Source organism: Asparagus officinalis, chromosome 5, assembly GCF_001876935.1.
Source record: "Asparagus officinalis chromosome 5, Aspof.V1, whole genome shotgun sequence".
NCBI lineage: Eukaryota > Viridiplantae > Streptophyta > Magnoliopsida > Asparagales > Asparagaceae > Asparagus > Asparagus officinalis.
The window spans coordinates 59,192,432-59,215,688 of NC_033798.1; the positions used below are offsets into that span (position 1 = coordinate 59,192,432).

The 23,257-nt window shown below is 35.8% G+C and overlaps 1 protein-coding gene across 1 annotated transcript; it reads left to right on the forward strand.

Moving 5' to 3' along the window:
• On the forward strand, positions 379-18,213 carry LOC109843477 (indole-3-glycerol phosphate synthase, chloroplastic-like). Its single transcript, XM_020412406.1, has 10 exons — positions 379-614; positions 3,443-3,652; positions 3,745-3,921; positions 7,790-7,864; positions 7,947-7,991; positions 8,116-8,280; positions 10,129-10,207; positions 14,256-14,338; positions 15,659-15,727; positions 18,029-18,213. Exons 1-10 carry the CDS (start codon positions 453-455, stop codon positions 18,110-18,112), a joined length of 1,149 nt encoding a protein of 382 aa, XP_020267995.1. The 5' UTR covers positions 379-452; the 3' UTR covers positions 18,113-18,213.

Consider the following 23,257-nt stretch of genomic DNA (forward strand, 5'->3'; position numbering starts at 1 on the left):
AGAGAGATAAGAGGAGAGCTGGAGAGCAGATGAGAGGGGATAATGATATATTGGGGATTTTAGCTTAGTTGGCATGCAATAATTGCTAAAAGGGGCTGCACCACAAGATGTCACATTTTAATGGGCTGAATCACATGTGAGAAAGTTAAATGGGCTACAGCACATGAAGTTCCCACTTTTGGGGCCCCAACACAATTTTCCCAAAAGAAAAACGAGGAAAAATGATATAACAATTTTGAAGTCAAATTTTACAAAAAACCTGGCAAAGTACGTTTATTTAATAAACTAAATTGTGCAGGGGTTATCTGCTAAATCACTACATATTCAGTGAATCGCTGTGATTACTGCATCCTATTTAAACTCCCGAGGTTCGACGAAACCTTCGGTTTTTTCTCGCTCTTTGCCGTAGCTTTATTTAATTATTATTGTCTTCTCGCTTGTGGAGTAGAGCAATGGAGAGCGCGCGCATTGGGGCTTCAACAAGGGTTAGGGTTTCGATTCCGAGCCCTATTCCTCCAAAATCTCGAAGAAATCTGCTCTTCAATGAGTTTGCCCCAAAATTCTCGTCGAAAAGCATTCAGAAAGCCACTGTCCTCCGCTGTGTGAGAGACCAGGTCAGTGATTTTGTTTAATTTGGCTCCTTTTTACTCTTTTACGGTGAATTTTTGTACGTTGTAGCTAAACATTGAACTGATATAAGTTTTAGTTTTGTTCGAGATTTGGTATCCTATTCATTGTTTATGTAGTTGTTTCCTTGATTGGCGAGAAAAATTCGCATTAGTCGTGAAAACCTTGAGAAAAAAGATTTCTTTTTCCTATCTCTATGTGGGTTTTCAGGAGGGTTTTTTGGTCCTGAGGTTTTACAAAGAAGAATTTTTCAAAACAGACCCACTCCAAATTTTTTTTCTTAAAACCGACCCGTTTTTTATTTATTTATCAAAACCGACCCGATTTTGTAATTAGCAGCTTAATCACCTTCCTAAACAGTCGGGTTGGCAACCCCGACTATTTAGGACATTAATTTTTAGGATTTAAGGCTTCTAATTAGGGTTTAACACCTTCCTAAATAGTCGGGGTTGCCAACCCCGACTGTTTAGGATGGTGATTAAGCTGCTAATTACAAAATCGGGTCGGTTTTGATAAATAAATAAAAAACGGGTCGGTTTTAAGAAAAAAAATTGAAGTGGGTCTGTTTTGAAAAATTCTTCTTTTACAAATTACCACGTCATTTGTTGTTGGGAGGGCTAGAAATGAATGAAATCCTGCAAGAAAATTCCTCTTTCACTATTTTAGAGTTTATTATTCATAACAAAAGTAAAAACGTTAAAGAAAGACCCTCATCAACAAATAAAACAAATGACAAATATATCCTTATCACATGACATGAAAGACTTGTAACATAACACTTACAACAAATTGCATGACGGAAATACTGAGACATTCTTATTTGTATGTTTTTAAAAAAAATCTTCCGATTCGAATCAGAATATGCTTCTATGAATTTCTTTGAATTTGAAAAAAAAATTGATTAGTAATTAATTGTTTATGAATACTAAACTACTTAATTAATAAGGTACTTTTATTTGGCTAAAAAATACTTTTTTAAAGAATTTGATTTTTAAATAGCATTTAAATTTATAGGGTATTGAAAACTGTTCCATTATAATTATTATGTATATGTCTGTGATTGAATATCTGGTTAAAAAAATAAATATACATCCAGTTAAATTCTCTTCATTTACGAATCAAATATTAAAAATTATTGGGTTAATTGCAAACATATCCTCTGTAGTATCACCCAATTGCAAAGAGACCCCTTGTAGTTCTATTTGGTGCGAATAGACCCACTATACTTCTACTTGTTGTATATAGGCCCCCTTAGTATTGGCCCATGTGCGAATGCACCCCATTAATGAACCTTTTCGACTCTTTTAAAAGTTTAAAAAGAAATTACTAATTGGGTGTCTATCCTCACCTATTGAGCTAAAGGGGGTCTATCGGCCTCCTCAAACATTTTGTATGATTTTAAGAGAGAAAAAAAGATCACTCAAGGGGTCCATTCGCAAGAAGTAGAACTACAGGGGCTCTATTCGCGACAAATAGAACTACATTGGGTCTCTTTGCAATTGGGTGGTACTAGAGGAGGTCTCTCTGCAATTAACCCAAAATTATTTGTTTAGTATCAAATGAATTACAAAATTGAATACAACCAATATTAAGACTGAAAAATAACTAAATTTTTATTAATTATTGCCCCCCCCCCCCCCCCCAAAAAAAAAAAAAAAAAAAAAAAGAAAGAAAGAAAAACAAAGTTACTGGGATTAGTGTTAACTTTTACGGTTGGCATCCTTTTTATTTCTTTATGGTATTGTTGAAGGATAGAGATTCGTGGAATATCGTGTTTAAAGGAAGATTCGTTGATGTATGCACCGTATCTCTGATACTTACGTTTATTTACCTTCAATAATTGTTTAAAGGACCTTGAAGAAGTTTGTTTACGTTAGAGAACTAGAACTCACTTGTAAAAGCTATCAGTCATAAGGAGGAAATTGAAATTTAATTAAGTATCTACCCAATGTGATTAATCAATGTGGAAGTAAATGGACCCTAGCGTATCTTATGCGATCCTGGTGTCCGTACGAACTGGCTTTGCATTACCTTGGTCCTGGACTAGTACTAGGGCCACCCCTTGGGCTATTGCAGTAGCACTAGTACCTGTCGAGCATTGCAATTTGGACACCACCAACTGTGATGTGGGATTGCAACTGGGAGACATAGGATTGGCTCTAATACCATCCGTAAAGATCAAGGAGAAGTCACTGCAAAAAGCTTGATATTAGAGTAAGGTAACCCAAATATCTAATGAATCCACTTTAATCCTAGCTTGTGTGAAGGAATAATGTTGACTTATATTTTAGATTATTTAGTATTTTTTCGTTTTAGGTAAATTTTAGAAAATCTTGTGAAGTAATAATCACTACAATCAGAAAACATTGCGGTATTTATTAGTTGATCAAGAAACCTTTCTTCCTGAGCTATTCAGGTCAGACCTTTCCTTTGGACTTAGAAATATTCATTAGTGAGGATAAAGTTATTCGGCACGAGATTTTAATAATTAAATGAGTTTTTTTTTCAAAATTATGTTTGAATTAGAATATGAAGTTCTCAATTTGTTGTTTTACTTTGGCTCGTACAATTAATTCTTGAACAATTCCTGCAAAGGACGGGACAGGAATACCTGCTAATTTTGTAATTTTATCTACTATTAGCCCTCTAATTTTGTAGTTTTATCTACTATTAGAACTTAAACAAAACTTCTTCTGTTTTATACTTGTATTCCGACTGTAACTGCATCATACAAAGTTTGAACTTCCAGACTAGCCTTATTCACACGGTTCACTTTCATGAGCTTTCCTTTAATCAGTTCTGATGTTCTTTGCAGGAAACTGTAGATCCGTCGCTTGCACAAAATTATAAAAGTGATGAACTTATAAACGCAATTGAAGTAAGAGAATGGGAAAATGGAAAATCTGTTGATGAAATAGCAGCAAAACAGGGCATCAGAATCAGAAGACATCCTGCAAAAGCATCAGAGTCTCCGCGTAATATCTTGGAGAAGATTGTATGGGACAAGGTCACTGAAGTTTCAGAGGTATCATCCATGTTTCCTTGGTAAATCATATACCATGATATACCCTTCTCATATGTTGCTAGTAGTAATTCATCAAATTCTTCACTTTCTAGTTTAAGAAAACGAAACCTCTTAATTTGGTTAAAGAAGCTGCTGAGCAAGCTCCTCCTGCAAGAGATTTTCTTGGGGCCCTGAAGGCATCATATCACCGAAATGGTGTTCCTGCTTTGATAGCTGAGGTGAAAAAGGCTTCTCCGAGCAGAGGGATACTGCGGGAGGATTTTGATCCGGTGAGTTTGTTACAGCTTAAAATATTTTTTGTAATCTTATGGTAGGTATTGTATGCAGAGCAGCCCTCTTAAGTCAATATAAGTGTTTGTTCATTTTGGGCAAACTGCTTCTGCCTAAGCGTGATACGATGATGTTTCGCCCTTTTCCATGTCAAATTAGTATAATCAGTCACTAACCTGCAAATATTTGTCTACAAAGAAAATATCAAATGGCATTTCATCCTTGTTCCATGTCAAATTATATAACTAGCAGGTATTCTGTGAATAGTTTATGTATGGAAAACAATCATCTCTAGCCAACATTGTTATGTTTAATATGCTCATCAGTTGCATTTTCTACAAATTGTCACCGTCTTCAAATAAGTATATTTGTCGAGTTTATAAACTTTTCTTCGTTCTAATGGTTTCTAAATTCAAGTTTAGTGTTTTTTTCCCATTTTTCTTAGTGAGAATTAGGTGCATCCAATTGGCCTGTCCAGGATTAAATCCTGGACCACATCCTCTTTACATTTTCTCTCCTCTCTTAACTAGTGCACTCTCATCCCAGTTGGTATCCAGAAGAGAATATGCAAACCTTTAATTGTAGAATTATATGTTAGATATGGTTTTTTTTACATACATACCCTACCCTATTTGCAGATTTACCTGCCAAATCTATATATTTGCTAATTTACCCCCACAATTCCTTCACATTGAATAAAAATACCACTTAAAAGTTATTTTAAGGAATATACGCAATATATTCCCATATTGAATTTGGATAGAGCTTGAGCTAGAGTAAATGCGAGTTAAATAAACACCCCAACAATCTTACATGGGCTTTTATAAACCTGTGTTCTCTCTCTTCTTCTTCTTCCAGGTTTTCATGAACCCAGTGTACTGCAATCTCCACTTCTCTCTCCCATCCTCTTTACTTTCTCCTCTTCTTCCATCAATTTTGGCCCCTGTTTCAAAACACAATATCCAAAAGATGTTGCCAAAAGATCCACAGCACAGCAGAGCACATTAAACATGTTAGCTATGTACAAGAAGTTGCCCAAAGTATTCCCAGCACAAGACATCTCTTACTGCTAGATGCATGCACAGCGGTGCAAAGTACAAGCAGTAACAAGTCTTAGCTCATAACCAAGTTAAAACAAGTCTTAGTTCCTGCTAGAATACTTGATCGATTGGTACCCTGAGTCCATATCAGGGTTGAGCTACCTATGGCTATTGGAAATTTGGAATTGATGCTGCTTTATTGATTTCGTCTTCATTGAGGGAGAGTGTGGGAGGTAGTAGTATGCTGTAGTGAGAGCAAGAGAGGAGGTAGTAGTGCGTTGTGGAGATAGAGGGAGATGGGGAAGGGCATTTTGGTCATCTTAGTCCTCTGGTAAAAAAGAAAACTAATAGTGTGAGATGAGACAGTACTTTTACATAATTTTATAGAAAATGGGGGTAAATTAGCAAAGTCTATACTTGGAGATAAATCTGCAAATATGATGGATTTGAGGTGTATATACAGGAAAATGGTTTAGATATTTGCATTTGAAATTGTTACAGTATATTTGTTCATAAAAAATTTGAGCTTATTGTGCTTCCTTGATTGAGCAGTAAGTAAAAGAGCAATATATGCAGGCACTTTATGTTGATTTATTTATACACAAGATCTGATTTAAGATGCTACATAACTTTCCTTTTGTGGACATAATTTAAGTTTTTTTTCACAATTATTCTTATAACAGAACATGCTGGGTTTTAGATATGTCATCATTTTCCTGCATGACTACGCTACTCGATTTCCACCCTGTCAACTTAAGATTGAAGCAGTTGCTAAAGAACAAGTTTCTAAATTATCTGATTAATCTTAGTTCTGCAGTCTGTGAAGTGCCATGAACAAACATATAGTAGGGAACACTATGGCAGTGAGGGAGCGGCGGGGGGGGGGGGACGAGTTCCATTTTTTGGCTTTATCCTAGCGGCTAAAAGATTGCTTACCTGATTGAATGACGAGTATTGGGGAATGAGGACATTATTAGAAATGAAATTACTGTAGTGCATCACATTCTGTTATTGTTAAGAGCGATTTGATTTTTGTCAGATTTTAGAAGTAAACAGTTTACGTATGAGATTATCCAAACAATTTTCCTTTAGGTCCTAATTAAATTAGAAATGTTGATATATTAGTATAGAAGATGGATGATGATCAGAGAACTGAACCATTTGGGTACATATTGAGGGAGGTTTACGGCATATGTAGGTTTGCAGAATCAGAAACAACAACAATAAAAAACAACGATAACAACAACAAACTCTTCATCCCAAATTTTGAGGTCGCCTAATAAATCCTATTATTGTAGGCTTGCAGAAACATAGAGTTTAAACTGGGGAACTTTTTTTGGAGAGAGATAATTGATTAACCTGTATACGGCTACCTCTATAGGCTCTATTACTAGGTGTTGCTCTTACAGGAAAGTGTGCTGAAGGTTTCATAGCTCACAAGTATTTGCTACCTAGCATATTAAAGAACCCTGTTAAAAATTTGAATGCTAATGAGAGAACTGAAAGCAATCCATGGACTGAACATCTCAATAACTATTGACTGGGGCCTGCAGATTGTACAATATAATAAAGAACAATTTTTCAAAACAGCCCCATTTCTTTTTTTAATTTTTAAAATCGACCTTTTTTTTATTTACCAAAACCGACCCGTTTTTTGCCACGTCAGACTAATCACTTTCCTAAACAGTCGGGGTTGCCAACCCCGACTATTTAGGACATAATTTTTTAGGGTTTAAGGCTTCTAATTTGGGGTTAACACCCTCCTAAATAGTCAAGGTTGGCAACCCCGACTGTTTAGGAAAGTGATTAGGCTGACGTGGCAAAAAACGGGTCTGTTTTGGTAAATAAAAAAAAATGGTCGATTTTAAAAATTAAAAAACAAAATGGGGTTGTTTTGAAAAATTGTTCTATAATAAACACTCCTCTTTTGTCAGATGCCTGAGCCCTTTCACACTACACTACCTGTAGGCTGTACACACTCCGATATCCTAGTACCATATACAAGTACTTCCAATTTCATTGTTGGAAGTGAAAATTGCATGCTTCAAATCTGCTATATTTCTTTAAATGCTTAGGGTTGTTATATTTGTTCCAGTATGTTATGGTTCATAAAGTTTAAGCGCTATAGAATCCAAGTTCTATCAAGTATGTTCCATCAATTTACTTACATGAGCTAAGCATCATAACCTTCTGTCATGCAATAATTGCTTGATCCTGTTTAACAGTTAGTTTTCAAGAATTTGGAAGCATTCTTTGCTGCTCTTGTGGACATCCATTCTTTAATTTGTCCTATAGTAGTCATTTCTCGGGTTTGATGTCACAAAATTACATAACATTTGGATAAATAATTTCTTCATGATTCCGTAGCTACCTATGTTCTTCTCTTCATGCGTCAAGCTGCAAGTACTTGTTTTAAGCATTAGCTTCATTAGCTTTTGGTGGTGTTTCATACTTAATTCTGTTGTTGTAACCTCTTATGACTAAAAGGTAGTTCACACTTCACAATTATGTTTCGCTTTGAAATCGAGGGTTCTTAGCCTTCAACCGCTTATTAGGACAAATAAAGATCAAATTTACCCGTTAATGAAACTCTGAAAGAGTTGATGCTGATTAATTCTGGTATTGGATTCCAATGATTCATCCCAAATGATTCACCAACTTTCTTTTTCTAAGGTTTTGTTTGCAATTTAGCATTTTGTTGCATTTTCTTGAAATTTTTTTCGATCAACGATGTATGCTCATGAATCTGACAGGATAATGTCAAACTCTATATTTCTAAACATGTATAGAAAAAACCTTGGTTGGCTTGTGACTAAATTGAAAACAGGTTCAAGTAGCAAAAGCCTATGAGCAATATGGGGCAGCATGTCTAAGCATTTTGACCGATCAAAAGTACTTTCAGGTAAATAATCTTACCCCACTGGTTGCCAAGATGGGAAAACTGTGAAATTCATACTGGTTTGATATAATCAATCTTTTGTTAGGGAAGCTTTGAAAATTTAGAAGTTGTGCGTAAGGCTGGAGTTAAGGTTTGTATCATCACATATATTTCCAAATAAGAAACTTTGTTATTTTGGTATTTCAACCAGTTCACTATCCTGTATTTCCTAAATTCATTTTCATACAAATTTATAAAATCGGTGAGATTTGCAGTGTCCTCTTTTATGCAAAGAATTCATAATTGAAACGTGGCAAATTTATTACGCTCGTGCGAAAGGAGCAGATGCAGTTCTGTTAATTGCTGCTGTGCTGCCAGATCTTGACATTAGATTGATGACTATGATCTGCAAGGAACTTGGTTTAACTGCATTGATTGAGGTTAGTGTATTTCTTCAGTTGTTTGTTATATTTGGTTCTCTTCCCGGTTAAGCGGTCATATGGAAATTCTTACCTGTTCCTATATATAAGGTTTTAAATATCGGATCTCAGGTCATGTCGGATGGCTGAAATCCATGTCGGATAGCGAAAATTAGGGATATATCGGGGGACATGGACTAAATATCGGATTGTCATATCGGGTGGTGTACATATGTATAATATCATGTCCTAAATGTAATCTAAGCATTCCTAAATTTAATATAAGCATATAAATTATATAGATTAAACATATAAAAAATTGAATCTGCAAAGTTCTCTTACTCAGCATACTTTATAAATTCTATAAAAAGTAAAAACTCATCACCCCCAAACAGATAAAAATAGAATTTTCTCCCATCTGTAATCATCCATAGAGTTGCTACTAGACTGTCACATGAAGAAAAAAAGTAGAAACTCTTTGAGTATTACATGTTTATATCATTAGATGATAAACATGGATTATTACGAGAAACCAGGGATTATTATTAAATGATAAACAAAGATCATTACGAGAAATCAGCAGATGTCTTGTTTTTCCTAGCATGCTGCCCAAAACATGTTGCCAAACATTGAATTCTACAAATGAATAATTTACAGCAACAAAAAGCGTGAAGCTATTTGAATAACAATATAATGTAATGTAACAAAAAATAGTAAAAACAAGGGGAAACAGAGAGGAGAAGGCGACGCCGGAGATGATGGATTTCGATGTCGCAGGGAGGAAAGAGAAGAGAAGCCAGCGATGTGAGGAGAACGAACACAAGACGAAGAAGATGAAGGCGGCTAATGGGTTCCCAGTCGTAGCCCTAGGTTTTTTTCGTTTTTCTTTTAAACGGGTTCGTTTCTGTCTATTGGGTTCAAAAACAGATCCTTAACATCAGAACAGGTCATATGGGTTTGGGTTTTTAAACCTAAACCCAAACCCAATAAGTGAAAAACGTTTTAAACCAATAATAGAGCATATCGGCCGATTTTTCGAAGCTGAAAAGTCGGCCAATATGCCCGATATATCGCCGACATATCCGATTTCCTCTGAAAAACGAAATGTGACATAAAATTGCCCGATTCATGTCATTCGAACCCTAATTCCGACATATCGGCTGACATGTCGGCCGACATTTAAAACAATGCCTATATATGGTGTGTGGGTGTGGGCATGTGAATATATGGGTAGGTGGGTGCATTTGTGAAGGGTGTGTATGACATATCAATGTGTGGCATGTGAAACTAGAACCTTAATATTGAGAAGCACATTTTAGAGTCCTTTTTGGTCTCATGCACTTGATCTTATAGCAACAGCAGCCAATGGCCTAACCTAAGCCTCCTGGAAGTCTTCTTGCAATTCTCCATGATAGGATTACTCAACAATTACAATGTGGTTCTGCTTGTTAGCATCATAATTTCCCTGCAATTGTTTTTCAGTTGAGGATTGCCATTTGCAGAAGAAGGCTTCTTTCCTGGGGATATCTTCCATGAGATTTTGAGCACCAATAACTTACTATGGCTTCTTTCGTGTGGTACCTTCCATGACATTAACTTCATTTGAAGTTAGTTACCAGTTCTTAAAATCTAAATCTATATGTACAAACACATACACATTTGTTAAGTTATACAAAATGATAAATAGTTCTTCAGATAAGTTCACAATTACTAAAATGAATCTATTGTTAAGTTTAGCTTTTTTAGCTAATTCTTGCAAGGCTGCTCGTCAATTTATGTCCCCCGTTACTCTTAGTAGAACTTTCTATTGTCAAATTAATAAAAAGAATCTATTGTTCTGTGATATTGATAAATAATTTTTCCTGTTAGGTCCACGATGAACGAGAAATGGACCGTGTTTTGGCAATAGATGGAGTTCAGCTCATTGGTATCAACAACCGTGACCTTGGTATGCTGATATCACTATGGTAGCATGTGATTTATTTTACAGATATTGTAATTTTTCTATTAGTTGAAATTGTGGGCTATTATGTTTCCTTCAAAACTTTCCCTAGATTTTTGTTAAACAGTATCCACTTTTTGTGCTAAAAACAAACTAGTTTTTATGAATTCAAGTATGCAAGTAAACTTTTGTGACCAGGTAATATGTTGTGCATTGTGTTCCATAAATATCGTGTACCATACGATAAATTAAACATGTGTAGTGGAGAATTCTGTTTACAACCATATATATCAGAAGAATATGAATAAATGAAGATATATAGTCACAAATAACTAAGAATAAATTTTAAAAGTATGTAGGAAAAATTTACAAGTGTTTTAAATGAAACAAATACAAGTAACATAGAAAAAAAAATCACTTTCTTGTAGGCAAGGTCTTCTCCTCGTAGCCCGTTCATTGTCAATTATATGTCACATATATAACCATGTGATTCCTATCTTCAGTTTCTTCCCTCGTATTTGTCTCATCTTCAATTATAGGCAATACTTAAGGAAAATCACAAGCATCAATTATTATTACACTAGAATGTTTTTGTTAATGGTCCCACTACACCCGAATTATGAAGTTACAATGAGGGTTACAATTTTTATGTTTTTGCAACGCCCCATCAGGTTGGGTGCCCTTATCATGGTGCTAAAGCCTAGACTTACACAGCGATATTCTGTTTCTTAAATCTTTTTTAAATACATGGAGGATAAGATTAAACATGGATTTCTTTGGTACCAATGTGCTTGGTTGCAAAGGTCCATGAACAAAGATGGACTAGGCTAATTCCCTTGGACTCTACTGACTCAAGAATCAAGCCTACTTTGCGGGATAAATCCAAGCATTTAACAATAATATCCATCTAACTGTTTATAGATATGATTTAATCCCAGACATTTAACAATAATATCATGCCTTTGCCAAACCAAACCGACACTTAAGCCAAATGGTTGCAAGACTCCTGATAAAACTCAAGCTTTGGCCCGGATCCAATTGGTTCCTTAAGCCTAGTAAAGATGACTAATGGGGATAACATCTCAATGTAACTCTTCGAAAATGAACATCGCTCTATAGACTAGTGTGATATCATGTGCACCTTAACGAATCTAATCCATATTGGGACAAGTTACCCCATTAACATCTGTAACTTCACGTGCGTTCCACTTTGAGACCTAAGTCATGCTAACCGAGTCTCAAAGTGAACAAAGCTCCAAACGTCCATCAAACCATGAGCTCTGATGCCATCTTAAAAAGGTCTTCCCCTACACTGAAACTCTAGAGTATGGTGAGGTTAAGGTTTATAGTTTTCATATCAAAATAATTTCTTTATCCTTGTAGTATTGAGATGTTGTGATTGGCTCTAATGGAAGCAGCAGCAGCAGCAAGAAGAAACAGCAGCAGCAGCAGCAAGTGGTGGCAGCAGCAGTGAAGACCGCGGCAGCAACAATCAGGGCAGCGGTGGCAGGGCCACCGGACAGGCTGCTAGTGGTCGGCAAGGGACTGGGCTCCGGCATGGCCGGCACCACGCCATGGCTATTGGACCGCATACGGCCACCGCTTGTGGTCCATATGCAGCAGCTGGACAGCGTGCGGTAGGCGCACACTGTCTGCGCGTTTCATGTTGCTATCGGGTCTCTTTCGGGTAATGTTTTTGGGGTATTTTGTTGTATCCAGTTAGAACTCTTTAAAGAGGGTTCTCCCATCAGACTAGGGTTTATCCCATCAAGTTTACAGTCACTAAGAGAGAGAGAGAGAGAGAGAGAGAGAGAGAGATCTATTTCTTGTTCTTGTGCGGATTTAGAGGGATGCTGTAACTCTTCTTCTTGACAGCAAGTAAAAGGAATCCCCCCCCCCCCCCCCCCGCCGAAAAAAAAAAAACACGCACAGTCTGCCCTCTCTATCCGTAGATGTAGGAAAATTTCCGAACCATGTAAATCTCATTAGTCTTGCTTCGGTGATTGCATGCTAGTTTTCTTTGAGTTTGTTTGTTGTTTGCCAATAGGTTGGGTCTCTGATCAATCTCCACCGTAGGAGGCCACCTGGATTACCTATTTGGTAGGAGTTCAGATAAGATACGGTTTTAGTAGCATGCAGAGAAAGAAAATTGGACATGAGATAGTTTTGTATTTTCAATTGATCAAATAGGTATCTTAAGTTCGAATGTTTTGTTTTGCGAAGAGAGTAGGCATATTTTTAAACATGCAACCATATATAAACCTAAAAGGTCTCTTTGAAGGGGTTCAACTCTACATCTGGCTTGAGTCAACTTATTCTAGCATATGTTATGTTGTAAGATACAAATAATATTTTAAGGTCAACAATGTCAGTATGCCACAAGATACATTGACTCGGTGGCTACATAAATAGTGTACTTACATTATTTTGGATATTGTATTGAATCGTGAGATATCATATGTAGTATGACAAATATGCTTTAATATCACAATAATATCTAGAAAACATCAGGTAAATGTCAATATTTTATGATTTGGGGAATCTCAATAAGTTTTTTTCCCATTTTTCTTGCTAAGCTTGCTTCGTGCATGAGTTTTTCCCCTACTTCGTGTTCTTGATTTTTTATTTGAAGTTTATCTTCAGATGTTATCTTGACTTTTTCTCCTTTTATGATTGAATAATATCTATTGTCTTCCTAATTTATATCCCCTAATCAACCATAGTTGGACGTTTACCCTTTATTTTGATATTTGTAAATTTAACACCCCCCCCTGCCCGAGTGAAACCCCACCCACCAAAAAAAAAAAGACACAAAACAATTCTCAGGATGTTATTTTTTTCGGTTAGTTGTTCAGCGAAAATTTTTACCTTCCATCATTTAAAAACTAATGACATTAGGTTGGAGGATATTTTAACTCAATGTGGTAGAATTAATTGTTAGTAAAATACTTGAGCTATATTGTGTTTCTGATCCTAGTCATGTGAAAATTGATGTCATTGTCTAATTTCATCTGATGAGGATCCAATTATTGAAGTATATTTTCCGATGGTCGGAAGGATTAAGCCAAAATGTAATTATTTGGATTAAATATAGCGTTAATGTGGGGGCTATTGTAGATTATTCCCCTGTAGGGAAACACCAAACCCAAGGTTTTAAATGTCGCCCGACATGTCCGACATGTCGGCCGACATATCGGTTTGAGGGCTTGACCGACACGACATGGACGTTTTCAACTCGTATGTCGGTTTTCAGGGCCAAATCGGAAATATCAGGGTCATATCGGGCATATCGGCCTATTTTTTAGCTTTGAAAAATCGACCGATATGGTACTTTTTTTAAGATCTGTTTTTTGTTATGGGGTTTGGATTTAGTGATAAATACTCAAACTCTTTTGATCTGTTCTCATGTTTAAGGTTTTCTTATGAACCCGATAGAAAGAATTTGTGAACCTAAATCCATATATTATTTACTTTTTTATATGTTTAATCTATAGAATTTATAAAGTATGCTTATATTGAATTTATGAATGATTAGATTATATTTAGGACACGATATTATACATATGCGCACTACCCGATATAGAAATCCGATATTTAGTCAATGTCCTCTGATATATCCCGGATTTCCGCTATCCGACATGGATTTCAGCCATCCGACATGAACCCGACATCCGACATTTAAAACCTTGACCAAACATTATCCATAAATCATTTTTCTTAGCATTTAGACCCCTGATGCCCTAATGGAATTATACTAAAAGAGGTGAATGTATATTATGCATGAGAGACTTAAGAGGTTTCTCTGATTACAATGTGAATAAACCATTAATAGAACATGTTACTCAAGAAACCGCTGCAAAGATGATGTTCTTTAGTTTTTCTTGATGATCATTATGTAGTTGTTGATGATGAACATGCCATATGTTACTCAAGAAACCGTTGCAAGGATGATGTTCTTTAGTTTTTCTTGATGATCATCATGTGTTAGTTGTTCTTTTAATCATGTAGGGGTTACTTCCCTTTATTTTTCACTCAATGCTTGTTTCTACTTCAGGTACCTTTGAAGTTGACATCTCAAACACCAAAAGGCTTTTGGAGGGAGAACGTGGTGAGATTATTCGCAAAAAGGACATCATTGTAAGTGAATATTTCCATTGATATCTGATGTAATGCTTTATCTAGTCCTGGATATATATTTGTGTATTTCATGCTATAATTCACCCCTAATTTGCATTGTAGCATATCTGATACATGCTTATTAATTATCGCCGAAAATATAATTACAGTTATAATGTCTTCTAGAGCTAATGGGGTTCAGGTTTAGAAGACCACTCTTCACTTGTATAGGTTTATTACATATTACAGATTGTGGATTTTAAGGGACTCACTTTCTGGGCTTCTCTTTAGTCTAATCATGCTGTTTTCGATCCCCTCCAAGTTTGCCATCAATAACCTGTCCTTGTGTTCATCGTCACGACTCTGGTGGTAATGCACTCAATGTTCACTTTCCACTTTATTTCTCTGCACATCTCTTGAGAACCTCATTATGCCAAGTTTAATCTTCTTGGGCCCTGCTTGTTGTTAGAGATCTGGACGAGTACAATGTATCTGCCCTTTACCCGAGATTCAATTTTTTTTTCTATTTTGGATTGTTACCCAGCCTGAAGGATATGCATCTTCCCTGTGTCTGTTAATTTCATTCTTACCTAGCTACATCTCATGCGAAGAAGACAGATTAGTTTCAATTTCCATAAATCTCTTATCTATCTTGTGATCCACACTTTGGAGTTATTTTTTGAACTTTGAGAAGAAGAAACATCTGGAGATCTCACTCAAACTTCTATCGGTTTTTCCTTTTGCTTTAGTGAAACTGCATCTATTCAACTTTCAAATAACCTGATGTTATTCAAGGTTGTCGAAAACTCAAGCTAGCTTCAGAGATGGACATAGGCCTTGTGATTCTTCCATCATTGTTTGCCTCAACGGATCAAATTGACTCTAAGGCCTTTATCTGATGTCTCACTTGGCCTGCCTTCATATGCTAACTTGAAGCTTATTTCGTTTCGTTTTTATCATGTCTTGTTACTAATATAATTGAGATGCACATGCCATCTCTGTTACTATTATCCGTCTGATTAATTTTTTATTTTTAATATATTTATTCATGATAATAATGGAATTATGTATTCAGTTGATGCTGTCCTTCCCATGAACTATATAATGCTGCTGGAAAAAGTATCAGTATTGAATTCGTAGGACGTATAAACCCACTACATTAACCCGAATTTTGTCTGGTAGTGTTGATAATTGTGTGTGTCCACGTGTTCCTTGATTCTGGGAACATATAGAAAACTTAAGGTTCAGCTTCAGCTGAATGGTAACAACAGAAACATCTATATTTGGAATTTATTAGATAAAAGTTCTTGTTAACTGTTGGCTGTAACTGTGTTATTTCAGGTTGTTGGCGAATCTGGATTGTTTACTCCTAAGGACATTTCTTATGTTCAAGATGCTGGGGTTAAAGCGGTATGTCTTGTAAACATTCTCCTGCCTAAGTACTGGTGACTTGCAGTTAAACTGCACTTATTGCGTGATATACTACTTTGTTCCAGAGCTAGGAATTTCAATGTTTGGAGCCAGATTCAATAATTAAAATTATCTATAGATTATTAATATTAGGCAAAATGTCCAATAACGAGTAAAGATTCTATCATAATGTCCTACAGAATGGAGTAATCTATACCACTCACGGGTGGTGTGGTGGTTAGTTTGGGAATTGTAAATATTCTATCTATGGTGTAAACCACCCCATTCCTGTTGGGGTGGATCTGATTGGCTAATCACAAACTCAATTACAAGAATATCTAGTAAACCTACACTTAAGGTGATCAACTTTATTGGAAGTGCATAAAAACTAAAAATCAAGTATTTAATATATATTTTCCTTATATATTAGGTGGATAAAAAAATGGACAGTCTAATTTATTGCTTATTAACTGTCTACAATTTAGGAAAAATTGACATATTAACGGTATCTATTTTTTCTAAATGGGCAAGTGCTTGCATGCTACTCCTATGTCCAAAATCAAAGAACTAACCAAAATTTTAGCTTCAGCCATCATTCAGCAGTCAGTTCATGCCACCTTCAGGGCACTCGATCTCTCAGGCACTTTTCAAGATGTAGATGAAATTGAGGAGTGGACTTATCCATTTTGAATTAGCTAATATGGAATTTGAATGAGAAATATTTGACTGCAAATCTTTTTTGGAAATAAACAAGTTTTATGTCCTAAAAATAATTCTATCTGTTTATTTAAAAGTGACCATTGTACTCCTGAGTGGACTTATCCATTTTGAATGAGCTAATATGGAATTTGAATGAGAAATATTTGACTCCAAATCTTTTTTGGAAATAAACAAGTTTTATGTCCTAAAAATAATTCTATCTGTTTATTTAAAAGTGACCATTGTACTCCTCATATTTTCTAAATTGACTGTTGACGCCTTTACGTAAGTCGAAGGAGCCACATGATATTAACTAAATCGCATTTTAACGAAATAACCCTTATTCCTACCTGTGTCTGTTCTAATTTACCCAGATGGTGATCTGTATCTCTAATGCTATTTGGACTTGTATTTATAAGCCTAAATTGAATCCTTAAACTAATATCTCAACCTATAGGATTAAAATGGTTTTTTGAGGTTCGGATTTGTGTTTAAAATGGGGGTATAAAAAGAAGGATAGGGCTGGGAAGGGTTAGGATTGGATTTCTCACAGGCAATTCTGTTCCTAAATGAAGTGCATTCTAGAAATTATCTTTTCCCCTTCCCGTAAGTGGTGTTAAGGGATCACCATTATGTTTTCCCATTTCCCTGAGCGGTGTTAAATGAAAATGTGGGCATAGTGATCACTTCATGTATACACATGGATGCTATTTCTATTATGCTAAATACTAACTAGGTCTTCTAAAATTTTTGCATGATATTGCACGCACCTATATGTTAACCATAGCCTCCAAGCCTTTTAACATGAAAACCTACTTGGAAGTATAACTTTCTAGACAGAAGAGTGCACTATGCAAGTTTGAACAGACAGGTCACATACCTATTATTGACCATGCATCTATTAGTGTTATCAATGCGCGAGGCGCAACGCAGAGTGCAAAGTCCTTTTATGCGCACATGCGCAAGGTGTAATGCGATGCGTGCGCCCAAGTGAAGCGAGGCGCAAACCGGTCACATAATTTTTCTAGATAGATAATCAAGCATGAAATAACATATTTATGTATTTTCACATAAAAAATATGCCAAGATTAATAATAGTACGAAATCACTATATATGGTTGTAATCCTAATGCTAATACATTCAATATAGTAGTGAAGTTTATAATTTTCCAAGTCAAAAGTCAAATCAAGACTAATATCGAAGCAACATCAAACGGTAAACGAGGACTAGTTAAGAGTCCTCAATCGGGCTACTAAAAAGGTCTAACAGGTTTATTTTACATTTTTGGGAGATGGATTATACATACGAGACTATGCCTTGGATGCGCCCTGTGCAAAGCCTAGGTTGCTTGCGAGGCGCAAAAGCCAGGTGCAAGACGCTTTTGCAGTGCGCATGAGGCGCGCGTGCCTTTGATAACGCTAGCATCTGTTTTGAATTATGAATGAGGCAGACACAAGCATAAGGGAGATCTAAGCCATTGATAATGTATTAATTTATTATTGATTAGAACTTGAAGTTATATTATTAGTTTAGTAATAGTAGGTCAGGTAATAAAGGAATAATTTTATTATGTATTAACTTATATTTCTTTGACACCACAGGTTTTGGTGGGAGAGTCCTTAATAAAAAAGAGTGATCCTGGAAAGGCAATTGCAGGGCTCTTTGGTAAAGATATATCAATATGATCCAATGCTTTCCTAAACTTCCCCAGCTCCTTATGTATCATGTAACAGTTTACATATCGAAATAAAAGCTTTTTGGGGTTCTGCAGTCCCCGGAATTTACATCTTTTTGTTTTTTTTTTTAATTTTTTCAATGACTGGTATAACTCTTGATGTTGCATTTAGTGCTATTTCATTTTTATCTCTTTACATGGATGATGTCCTTTTATATTTACAAATTTGAAACTTGAGCTCGGGTACCTGCATTCCTCTGATTCCAGCTGAGGATCCCACAATTTAGCTCAATGGTGGGGACTGGGCCGCTTTCATATAGAGATTTAGTTGTGGGCTCAAATCCTTCTTTAGTGAAAAAAACATATGGATAATTACAGAAATGTCTGACTATGAATTATAGCATATTAAGGTGTCGTCATCATTATAATATCATCATCTAATAATTTTTTTTTTCTAATTGAACACCGTCTGTCGCACACAAAGGCACTCTCGCTTTCTGTGTGTTTTTTCCAGTCTTGACTAGTTTCAATTAGATCTTTATACCGTGGCTACCATCACAACCTGCGTTTTCTGATCGAATTGAGCCATGTATGAAGCATTACTTGATCTTTATGAAGGTTACTCAAACTTTAGTCTGTGGTAATGAGCTATTAATAATCTTCTATTTGTTATTGGCTATCAGTGTTTTCTTTTGGTGGATCCTTTGTTCAACTATTAGAAACAGCAGCAGGCAGCTCTGTTGTAAGAACTTGATGTTTGCGCAAAAGACTGAAAAAGTCTGGCACCATTTCTGGCTGTTGTTGCAGTTTAGGATTCATTTTTAAGGATACACTTTTTCTCCTTTGTTTTCAAGCTTTTGCAATGGTCTCAGCATTCTTCAGCGATATATGTTACTTTATTAGTTTTCTTTCTTTTTACTCAGTAATGTCACAAGGTAACTTGAAATAAAACAAATGTTTTTTTTAAATGTCTGATATAGTCAATCTGATTGATATACCAAAATTTTCGAGGGATTAGTTCAATACATTGACTGGTGTGTTGTTATTCAGAATGTAAGATATAGTAGCAATTGGCAGGTACAAAATAGAACTCCTTGGTTTATTATATAGCTGAGTTGTGATGTTCTACGTATGTCTCCATTTATTAATCTGAATTCCTATGAACTTGTAGATATTCAGAGTAGTTAGGGTAAATTCTCAAACTTCAGTTCAGTTAGGGGCTGTTTGTTTGCTTAAAAAAAAAGAGAAATGGAGCTTTTGAAATTTGACAGCAGAGCCACGTCGGTTTTTGATTTCTACCCATTTCCATTTTCAACGTTTGGTTCGTTGAGTGATTTAAAGAAATGGAGGTGTGAAATGGCCTACCATGTCAGAATTTGCAGAAACCCTATTTCAAACCCTTCGAGTCTGAAATGGGTGAGAAATGAACTGTCGCTAATTAAAAAATTTGGGCGCTCACTGTTTCGAGACCCACGAAAAGTGAAATTGGGGAAATGGTTTAGGGTTCTCCTCACCGCCTTCCTCTCATTATTTTCTCCCTTCTCCCTCTCGAAGGCTTCATAGAGCACAGAGCCAAATATAAACCGCCCCTAAAATTTTAGAATTGCTTCATCACTTTTCCTTTCTAGATGATGAAAAATCAAAGCAAGGGCTAGGGCGACACCTATTTGGGGAGAAGTTTGGTGAACTTTGTGAAGTTACTGCAATTGCTAAAAATACAGAGGCTTTACGGTTGTATCTTCTTCTGCTACTTGCTACTTCATCAGATTTGCTAATTGCATATCTCAATTTGTAGTGTATATGCAATCTCACAACTTCATCCACAAGAGGTTCGATCTCTAATCATTGACCCTTTCCCTTGTTTTGAGAGCATTGTAAGGTTAATTTTTCAACATGCAAGAAAATTTTAAGTACTTTGCTTTACCGAAAATATGAGATTTCGAGATTTTACTTAATTTTTCTTGCTGTTGCATGTCTATATATGTACTGCTTGGTGACTTCCTCCTGTTAATTGTTGTTCATCACCGAAAATTTTGACTTAATTTGTTCATCACCGAAAAAATTGAGATTAGTTCTGTTGTGAGGTACTACTTGGTGACTTCCTTGTTAATTTTTGTCTGTTGTTTGTCCATCTTGTCTCTCAGAATTGCTTGTTTCTATATATGTACGATGATAGTTCTAAAATTTATGATGCATATTTTCTAAGCTTTATGGGTATTGAGACCATAGCCATATACGTCATATTTCATGCACCATCTTCATGTATTTATTCGTGCACTTTTGTTATGCGGAATAGCTGATTGTGAATGAGTTATGCATATATGGGTGTATTCATAGTGAGCTTGTGACGTGTACTACATTTACAATGTATTTCTCTCTATTTCAATTTTATTATTTCGTGCAACTGTAGTACTCTTTCTTCTTTAATGAGCTGAGCATGCTATGGAAAAGCATCATATTCTTTGGTTTTTTAATTTATAAGTGATAATTGTAGATGGATGGTGATTTTGATGATGAAGAGATTGTTTTAAGAATGTGTGTTGGGCATGTATTTTCTGTCATGGTTTTAGTATTGACATTCTTGAGGAGAATGAAGTGTCGACGTAGATCAATACGGTCTGGGCCAAGTGAAGAAAGGATAAGACAACAAAAACTTAGAGATGATTTTATGAATCGTATATATCACGTAGATCAAAACTTTGTTAGAATGCGATCAGGTGCTTTTATCAAACTAGTAAAGATTATGAAGAAAAAAAAATCTAATAAAGGACTCAATGCATATAACAGTAGAAGAGCAGCTTGTAATAACATTAAATATATTGGGTCATAAATCAAAAAACGTATTGTGAGAACACAATTTATAAGATCAGGGAAGACAATTAGTAGATACTTCAATACAGTATTACAAGCTATTTCATGCATACAAGGTCGATATATGAAACAAGCACCGAATGTAGTGCCACAATAGATCCTTAACAATCCATCATATTACCCATTTTTCAAGGTATATCATCCACACTATAATGTTAGGCAAATACTTGTCTAATCAAATCATATCTTACATTAACATAGTAAGTTGATGTACTTTATAGGATTGCATAGGTATGATATATGGGACACATATGGATGCTATGCTACCTGCTAGTCTTGTTCCACGGTTCAGAGGGCGCAAAGGTGTCACACAAAATATTCTTGCAGCTTGTACCACAAACAAATTGGTCACCTACGTGTTAGCTGGGTGGGAGGGATCTGCAAATGACTATAGAATCTTTCAAGATGCTCTATCTAGACCACAACCATATGGTTTAAGAGTCTACACTGGTAACATTTTTGTTAACTCCTCAAATTAATTACTCAATTATTAATATTCCTCACTAATATTTACAAAGTCATATCTCATAAAAATTTATGTGTATAATATGTAGGCAAATATTACTTGTGTGATACGGGGGTACACAACTATGCCAGCTTTTGGTGTTCGTTATCATTTAGATGAATTTACGGGGAGAACACCTCAAAATAGGAGGGAGTTATTCAATCTTAGACATTCATCTTTGAGGTCAAAGATTGAAACTACCTTTGGTATTTTGAAGAATCGCTTCAAGATTCTCACGGCAAAACCCCACTATCCCTTTGCCGCACAAGTTGACATTGTTTTGGCATGCACAGTTCTTCATAACTACATTGCAACAGTTGATCCAAATGATGATTTATTCAATGAGAACATCAACATTGAAGAGGATGATGGTGAAGAGAGAATTGAAGAAGACAACGACATTGTTGATTTCACTCAAAACCAAACACAAAGAGAACAAAATACCTCAAGAGATGAATGGAAGGCTCGTAGAGATCAAATTGTTAGACCCTAGAGGGTGATTAGGGTCTTATGCTAATCTAATCCGATTTTATGCTAATTAAAACTAATTAATAAATTATCCTAGCAAGTATGAAATACAACAATATATGTGAGCTAGGATAAGCAATATGAACAATGAGATATATCCTACATGATAAAAATATATGCAATGATATATAAACTAACACAAGGGTGAAATAACCATAAACAAGATAAGAGTGATAGTGTAAATAAACAATACAAACACATAATATGATCACGGAGTTCTGACCTTCCGTCCTACGTCTCCGCTCCCCACTCCCGGGGAGAAATCCACTATCACAACCGGGTTTTCTACGCTTACCCGAACAACGTTTATACCACACAATACGGTTTTATAGTTTATCGAAAACTCTATAACTAACACACTCTTGTAATCCCACTCTACACCCTCTCAAGTGTTGAACTAGACGTATCTCCCTCAAGTGCTCGGATACAACCTCTTCCTAAGTTCGTCAACTGACGCCACTCCTCTTGGGACGATCCCCGACTCTCGCCACACACTTCTCTCGGTGTACAAGTGTATTACAAAGTGAATCTCACAATAAGCACAATACAAAGTGTTTGTTCTCTACAATGGATGAGAACGAATTATTAGCTCACTCTCTAAGTTACATAATCACACAATCCAATTATACTATGAATGTAAATACAATAAGCTTAATGGTTGTGTGTGTGTAAACAAAGAGAAAATAAAATCAACTAAACTCAATATGAACACTAGCTTAATAAAATGATAATCAAACAATATAAAATATAAAGCTAGATTGAGTTTAGAAAACTTCTCAATAGATCAAGAGTGGAAGGAGAAGAGTTGGATGCTCAAACACCAATAGATGATCTCCTCAAGCTCTTGTGAAATTAGTTTCACAAACTCAAACTCTCAAATGCTTAAAAGCTTCTTAAACAAACTTAAACAACACTTAAACCCTTGTTTAAAACAACTTCTTGGATTGCTACTGAAAACTAAGGTATAATGGGGTATTTATATGAAACCCTAAAGCCAAGAGAAAGCCAAGAAAAGACCAAAAAACTAGCTTAACAACGGCTCTGGAAACTAGCCGTTGGAGCAGATTTGACAGTGCGGCGGTCGATCGCGAAGGTCATCAAAGCAGAGAAAACTTTCAGAGAGTTCGACGGTCGACCGTGGCGGTCGACGGTGACGGTCGACCGCGAAAGTTTTTGCTGCCCACTCAGAGAAAAACATAGGCGCGGTCAACCGTGGCGGTCGACCTCAAACTGATACAAAATATTTCAGGT